Source organism: Micropterus dolomieu, linkage group LG01 (assembly GCF_021292245.1).
Source record: "Micropterus dolomieu isolate WLL.071019.BEF.003 ecotype Adirondacks linkage group LG01, ASM2129224v1, whole genome shotgun sequence".
NCBI classification, from domain to species: domain Eukaryota; kingdom Metazoa; phylum Chordata; class Actinopteri; order Centrarchiformes; family Centrarchidae; genus Micropterus; species Micropterus dolomieu.
The window spans coordinates 28254409-28262658 of NC_060150.1; the positions used below are offsets into that span (position 1 = coordinate 28254409).

At 44.8% G+C, this 8250-nt stretch overlaps 1 protein-coding gene across 1 annotated transcript in view; it reads left to right on the top strand.

Annotated features, from left to right (window-relative positions):
* The window catches only part of LOC123970492 (leukocyte elastase inhibitor-like), a 16666-nt gene that overhangs the window by 3265 nt on the left and 5151 nt on the right, over positions 1–8250 (top strand). Inside the window, exons 3-5 of the mRNA XM_046048551.1 lie at positions 4980–5120; positions 5388–5505; positions 5894–6036. Coding sequence (XP_045904507.1) covers positions 4980–5120; positions 5388–5505; positions 5894–6036 — 402 coding nt within the window. The remainder of the gene's footprint in view (positions 1–4979; positions 5121–5387; positions 5506–5893; positions 6037–8250) is intronic.

Below are 8250 nucleotides of genomic sequence, written 5' to 3' on the forward strand. Positions count from 1 at the left end.
TAATGAACTCAAAACACCTGCAAAGGCCTTTAAATGGTCTCTCAGTCTAGTTCTGTAGGCTACACAATCATGGGGAAGACTGCTGACTTGACAGCTGTCCAAAAGACGACCATTGACACCTTGCACAAGGAGGGCAAGACACAAAAGGTCATTGCTAAAGAGGCTGGCTGTTCACAGAGCTCTGTGTCCAAGCACATTAATAGAGAGGCGAAGGGAAGGAAAAGATGTGGTAGAAAAAAGTGTACAAGCGATAGGGATAACCGCACTCTGGAGAGGATTGTGAAACAAAACCCATTCAAAAATGTGGGGGAGATTCACAAAGAGTGGACTGCAGCTGGAGTCAGTGCTTCAAGAACCACCACGCACAGACGTATGCAAGACATGGGTTTCAGCTGTCGCATTCCTTGTTTCAAGCCACTCTTGAACAAGACACAGCGTCAGAAGCGTCTCGCCTGGGCTAAAGACTAAAAGCACTGGACTGCTGCTGAGTGGTACAAAGTTATGTTCTCTGATGAAAGTAAATTTTGCATTTCCTTTGGAAATCAAGGTCCCAGAGTCTGGAAGAAGAGGAGAGGCACAGAATCCACGTTGCTTGAAGTCCAGTGTAAAGTTTCCACAGTGATGGTTTGGGGTGCCATGTCATCTGCTGGTGTTGGTCCACTGTGTTTTCTGAGGTCCAAGGTCAATGCAGCCGTCTACCAGGAAGTTTTAGAGCACTTCATGCTTCCTGCAGCTGACCAACTTTATGGAGATGCAGATTTCATTTTCCAACCGGACTTGCACACAGTGCCAAAGCTACCAGTACCTGGTTTAAGGACCATGGTGTCCCTGTTCTTAATTGGCAGGCAAACTCGCCTGACCTTAACCCTATAGAAAACCTATGGGGTATTGTGAAGAGGAAGATGCGATAGGCCAGACCCAACAATGCAGAAGAGCTGAAGGCCACTATCAGAGCAACCTGGGCTCTCATAACACCTGAGCAGTGCCACAGACTGATCGACTCCATGCCACGCCGCATTGCTGCAGTAATTCAGGCAAAAGGAGCCCCAACTAAGTATTGAGTGCTGTACATGCTCATACTTTCCATGTTCATACTTTTCAGTTGGCCAACATTTCTAAAAATCCTTTTTTACCGATAACCGATTTTCATTAGTTGTCAGTTTTAATCATCACAATTAAATGAAATAAACATTTGAAATATATTAGTCTGTGTGTAATGAATGAATATCCAAGTCAATCCAAGGGGGGCTGGAGCCTATCCCATCTGACACTGGGCGAAAGCTGGGTACACCCTGGACAGGTCGCCAGTCCATCGCAGGGCCACACATAGACAGACAACCACACACGCTCACACCTAAGGACAATTTTAGAGAAACCAATTTACCTAGCCTGCATGTCTTTGGATGGTGGGAGGAAGCCAGAGCACCCAGAAAGAACCCACGCGGACATGGGGAGAACATGCATACAGAAAGGCTGGGGCAACCAAGTTTTGAACCCACGATCTTCTTGCTGTGAGGCAACAGTGCTAACCACTGCACCACGAGTGATTGAGCAACCCTTTCAGCTGCATTCCCCATAAATGTAGCACAACCCTTACACAATAAGATATCGGACACCCCTAATAGTTTATGTATTGCACAAATGACACATTTCACATAACCTATGCAATACACAATGAAATACTGAACAATCCAACAGCCCATGTGTTGCACAACTACTATATTGCATAACCCCAATAGCCTACTTATTGCACAATGACACAGCGCACAACCCAGCTAGCCTACATATTAGTGTTGATAAGCTTAATGGACATAGGCACAAATGAGTGTTTATATCGTTTTAGCCTGCATTTAGGAACCCTGAATGTTCTACCAGAAGGTAAAAGCTGAAATTCTGGGTGAAGTATGTGGATCGGATCGGAAACTATTTTTTGTGCCTGTCTGATAACCAACTGCTAATAAATTGTCTGGAGCAGGCAGATGGTTTTTGACCTCCCTAATCTTCATAGCTGTCTGTACCTGACGGGCATTCTGTGACTATACTGTCAGGTTACCGTACCAGGCTGTGATACCGTATCTGAGAATACTGTTTAGTATTGCATGATAAAACAACAACATCAATTTCTGTTCGACTCCATACACTCTAAGTCTTCGTAAAAAAATCCATCCTCTGTTGAAGTATTTTGAGGTATTCAGTATATGCAACATGACCAGCTACTGCTAATTACAAAAATGACAAATTATAAAGAATAAATAGTAAACAGTACAGGTCGGTGTTAGAGTCAGAGTCACCAGGTTATTGCACAGTGACTGTTCCAGACACCTTCTCTGGAATTAACTGTTCATCAGACTGATGACCTGTGGGTAAAAACTGTTCATGTGCCTATTCGTTTTGGTACAGTGCTCTTTAGCGCCTACCAGAGGGTGTTCTATTTTGTATATAGGCTTCGCCCAGGCTATTGCTATTGGGTTTACCCATAGACTGTATATAAAAAGGGTTTACCCCTACGTGCTCCTGTGTGGCACTGAGAAAATTTGTCTACGCCCACCCACAGCATGGTCCTCTCCGTCCGCACCTTCTATATATACAACGGTGGGACCTGGCCTTCGACCTGCCTTTTTTCTTCAGCACTGAGCTGTCTAAAGAGCAGAAGCTAACCAGCTAGAAGAGAAGAATGAAGTGTCTTCCAGCATGCTGGCCGGACAGGGGCAGGACGCCGCTACATCCATCCAGGTGTGTGGCGTCTGTGACATGGGCTTTGTCCTGCCGGGGGACCTCCATCCCTGATGCGAGGCGTGCCTTGGACCACAGCATGCCAGCTGAGCATTCACCTCCGGCTTCACGCTGTCCATTCTGCACCCTTCTCTCCCCCGAAGAGAGGCTGCGCCGGGCAGATAATTTTGCCATTCAGGACGAAGCCCTCGACCAGCTTTTGTTCTGTTCTTCCTGTTCACATGTCTCACAGCAGCTCCCAACTTCCCCTGTTCTATCCTCCGGTGACACCGGCCTCAACGTTGGCTAGGTAAAGCTAAAAAAATGCTAACGTGAAGTACACATGCGGTCTGCCCCTGGATCAGCCGACCATGGAGACTGTATCCACGTTGCTCCACATTAGCTGTGGTGTGTGACATCGTTGTGTGCTGTACATGTGTGATGTATGGCATCATCAACACGTTACGCAGGGCAGGTGACAGTGACGCTGGGAAGAAATGTTTATTTTAAACTGCATGACCTAGTGTTGCACTTTACAGAACAGCCGTTTTTGAGATTATAACCGCTGTTTCTCACTAACAAGTAGCCTGGGCTTGCTGTAAATCGTCTCTCCCCTTGCCCCCCTCCCTGACATGGTCGGGTGGCTGGCTGGAGCCCACATGTTAGGCAACACTGTCTTCACCCGGCCTCTTCCCTTGCGAAGAGCGGTGTGGCGATGAGCCCACGAGTGGGGCTGCGCTGCTTCATGTGGACCCCAAGCAACACTGTCTGCCGCTGCCTCCTTAACCTCACCAGGGGAGCAGCAAGGTGACGAGCCCACGGGTGTGGCAGCCCTTCACCGTGCGGACCCACCGGCAACTGTATCTGCTGTTCCCCGCCTATTACGCATGGGTCGGCACGCTGGCTTCCATGTCGACCCAATGCCGAAGGCTGCGGGGGACTGGGTGGCTCATTATGAGGCTCTGGGCAGGTGGGTTTGTGCTTGCTGGTACCGTATGGGCCAGTGAGGCTTTGGCTTCACCTCTATCCCCATAGCGATAGCCTTAGAGGGCGAAGCCTATACGAAATAGAACGGTAATTAGGTACTGCAACTCTAGATTCTTTGAGTCTAAGTTGAAGGCCTGGACCTTGGTTGTCAGTGCTGAAGAAAAGGCACTATGGGAACCGAAGGCCAAAGGTCAGCGTTCCCGGCTCATACAGTGCAGCGAGCCAGCATCTTGACACAATACTCCCGGAAAAAAGGCAGTGTGAAAGTGGCTGTAATCAGACAGGGACACAGCTTCACACAACATGCTGGAAACTCAGGTAAACTTCCACTGCAACGTTACAGTAATACTTTTATCAGCTTGAGGTTGTAATTCATGCTCGTTACATGATAACGTTACATTGGCTGCATGTAGCTGACGTGATACATCGCCATTAGCTCGCCTGCTGCTTTTAAGTAACTAACATTACTATTTGTGTATCTTTCACCGGAGGCTCAGCAATGTGAGCACAGCAAAATGTATTGGATGATAACGAAAGGTTAGTGAGCTGGTCTGAATATTATAAATGAGATTGTTGCCACACTTTATATCAGTGTTAGACAGTAAGTAACGTTACTTTAGGGTCTTCCACTGTGTTGTCCTGCGCTGTTTTGTTCAATAATTATTTAGCTGCAGTACCAGTGGACTGTAGCGCCGCATGCCACACCCCTCACGGTGGAGTCTGTAATGATGGGCTGTAGCTGCTCCACCTTTCTGTATGTTCTGTTCTGCACATGCTCAAACTTCAACATCAGCTGTTTGACCTGGCATAATTTTTTATCTATCCTTCCAATCTAATGTTTATGTGCTGTATGAGGCCTGTGTATTACAATTCAACCCACAGATATATATATGAAGATATTATCACTTCCTGCACACTCTTGTTTTCCATCTTCTGTACTTGCTGATTTCCAGTCGACTGCTGGGCAAGGCAAGGGAGAATTTAGTCCTCCTGCTGGAAACCACGGTGTGATTAGAATTAACAGTCAAAGGTTTCAGTTAACACAAATAATATAAACTGGATAATACAAAATTTTGCAAACATCATTGTAACTGTCTAAGGAAACATTGATCAAATCAGGAAGACAGTGTTTATCAGTGTCTTCCTGATTTGAATGCACACTTGCCAAAAACATACCTTCTTGAATTCTTAGATCCTCTAACCTAATTCACTGTTTATAATACAGCGGTCTGTCACTTGCTCATTGTGTGTCTAACACAACTTGTCTGCTTTGTCCACAGTCCCTGAAAACCAAAGATTTACAGGATGATGTTCACGTTAGCTTTGCCCAACTGCTGAGCGAGCTCAACAAGGCAGACGCTCCGTATGCCCTCAGTGTTGCTAACAGGCTGTATGGAGAGCAGTCCTACCAGTTTATCGAGGTACGTGTCTTCCAGCATGTGTGTTTGCATTGCCGTAAGTAGGTGTGGGCTTGTTTACATACTAGGCTCTAGTGAATGAGGGGCACAGACAGGAATCTTAAGGCTGTGTAAGAAGAAATAACGAATAAGGGAGTGGCCAGCATTCAAACAGGTAGAGCAGTGATTGTGAAAATACTGTTCTGGCTATGAAGACTTTAAATTCCAAGTTAAACAAATCCATAATTTTGTTTGTGTGATCAGAACTGGTAAATGTGTTGATGGTTCCAGGATTTCTTAGGAAAAACCAAGAAGCACTACAAAGCAGAGCTGGAGCCTTTGGACTTCAAAACCAGCTCAGAGTCAGCCAGGGTCCACATCAATAGCTGGGTGGAGAAGCAGACACAAGGTGGATCATACACACTAACATACACACTTACCAGAATGTTAATAGACCTGCATGCCCCCTTTATTCAATGTAGTTATAAAGAATTGACAACACATTAATGTAAATCACAGTCCTGGGACAGTCTCATTTTTGTAGGCTGAAGTAGCTCGATTTCCAGACTGGCAGAATTGCACATTAAATGGCCTTACAATGCCATGAATTCAAAAGTTTTCACTATGGTGGTGCAGAATTGATTTCAGTCAAAAAGGCTTACTTCCAAGACTCGTGGTCTAATAAATATGATTTCACAAAATTTTGTGATGGGGAATGGCTCGCCATTTTTAAACACTTCACACATGCTTTCAGTTGTGTGATGTTGCTTCACATACATATCATTTTGGTTTACCAGGTAAAATTAAGGATGTGCTGGCCCAGGGTGCGGTGGACAACATGACCAGGCTGGTGCTGGTCAATGCTATGTACTTCAAAGGAAGTTGGAACAAGCCGTTTGAGAAGATTGACACACGTGATGCTCAATTTAGGCTCAACAAGGTAACACTGCTCAAAGAAAAAATTCAGCTAGTCAGTAAATTTGTTTATTTTAAAACTGTGTTGCGTGGTAGCATTTACCATTATCATTCTTCACTGACAGTGGTGAAAAGGAGTGAAATAAAGGATTCGACATAAGGGCCATGGTAGGAAATTTGACCATAGGAAATGTGGAAATTTTGGTCAAAAGAGGGTGAAATCTGATGAGTTAATAAAAGGTCATTTGTCAGACACTTTTGTATTAAATATTAGTCTAGACAAGGAGGAAGCATTTCCCAATGTCTTTTTTAAACATCAAGTGTTAATCATGGTTTGCTATGCTCCTGTAAAAAGGAAATCATGATGATTCCACTTGGTGTAGGGAAGACACCTTTTCTCAGACCACATGGGTACATCTCAGGCCGTGCATCCACACGGGGAAAATAACAAATGATGAAAAGAAGAATATTACTGATAAATGAAGAAAAGTGTTTGTGGTTTGTAACCTTTTGTTGTTCAGACCTACAATGAACTCTACTAGAAGGTGATTCAGAAAACAAATCGGGATCAAAAACTTGGGAGTGATACACCTGAGTTTAATCTGTCTTCACTCCCGTATGAAACTCTGTTGATGTTGGGATGTATCAGATCAGTCCGATCAGGTGGAGCATTCAGTCAAAGACTGATATCCAATAAGGGGCTTGTTGGCCAGTATGAGACTTCCGTTAAGGCTGCTCTCATGTATCCTTGCTCATGGCTCCTCAGAGATCCCTTTTCGCTCCTCGGAACAGAAATAATAGCTTTGGCATGGCCTTCAAGATGGCGGACCAGAACAACTTCTGGTTCAAGTGGGGAGCGAGCAAATATCAAACAAGAAACTTTGGGTGTACCAATTGTGTTCGTAAAAAAAATGTTTGTTGCTTAAGTTCAGAGTTTGAGTCTGTAGACACACCTTTACCTGCAGCATAAATAGAATTAGATATCGCTTGGTGCACTGACAGATGGTTCACCAAAGTCAAAAATGTGAAGACATTGGACTTTATACATATCAAAAGTGATTTTGTGAACTGGTCAACAAAACGTTGGAGCTGCATTAAGTTATTTTTATCCAGTGGGTCAACACTGAAAAAGAAAATCAACAGCAAGCTTTGATACTTTGTCATTTTAGTTTTTGCTAACTTGTTACTGGCACACGAGAGGATGTAGGGCAACATGACCATCCCATTAGAGTGTTTTACTCCCCACTTGATGAATAACTGAACTACTTGTTTATTTCTGCTCTCCACCATTTCCCACTGAGCTGAGAGTCTACAATTGGCCTTTGCGAGTTTGAGGGTGCTTGGCCCCTTAATTTGAAGTGTGGTTATTATTTTTGGTGATGTCAGCAGGGCCAGCAATCGTTTTACGTCAAAGAAGTCATTTTAATTCATGTTAATATCCAAAATATACTGTAGCTTAATGCAGCTTTAAATGTGATTTAGAAAATATTAAAGTGTAACTTCCTACTGTTTTGCTGCCCTGTCTGGTTGAAGGTTTCAAGTATGTTACCCCTCTGAGCACACCAAACAGTGACCACAACCTGCCGCACACTTCTGTATCACTGCATCAAGGAGATGCACTCTGCGCATGCGTTGGCGTCTGTAGCCACCTGTCGGAAGCTCCGTCTTGAACCGGACTCTTATCCAGTTTTAATCTACTTTTTTCGTTACATTTTTTTATATCCTTTTATTTAACTTAACTTTATTTAAGTTTTACGTGGGTTAAGGATTTTAGTCATCCGACATGGATTTTAAGATAGATGACCGTAAAAACGCGATCAACGCTACTGATCGCAACAAAGCTCCGGTGACTATGCAAGCCGAGATAACTCTGCCCCATGAGGACTGCTCACTCCTTAAGAAAGGGAACAAGAAGATTGCTGACCTTATGGAAGACATCCGACGACTTTCAGAGGAACTCAAAGAGAGATTCCCTGCTGACTGGCTTTATGGATGTGGCTTCAGTACAAGCCAAACAGATTGTTTCTCTTAGCGCAACCGCTAACATCCAGGACACCGTGTTTTGGGACCCCTCTGGCCTTCCCAGGCTTTCATCCTGCTCCACTCCGAAGCATCAGTCAACCTGGGCTGAAGTGGTGGTCCGTGGCTTTAAGAGAGGCTCGGATGGGGCTGCCTCTCCTCCGGACATCGGCCTCTCCAACCGCTATGCAGCCTTGTCTAACGACACTCCGGTCCATCC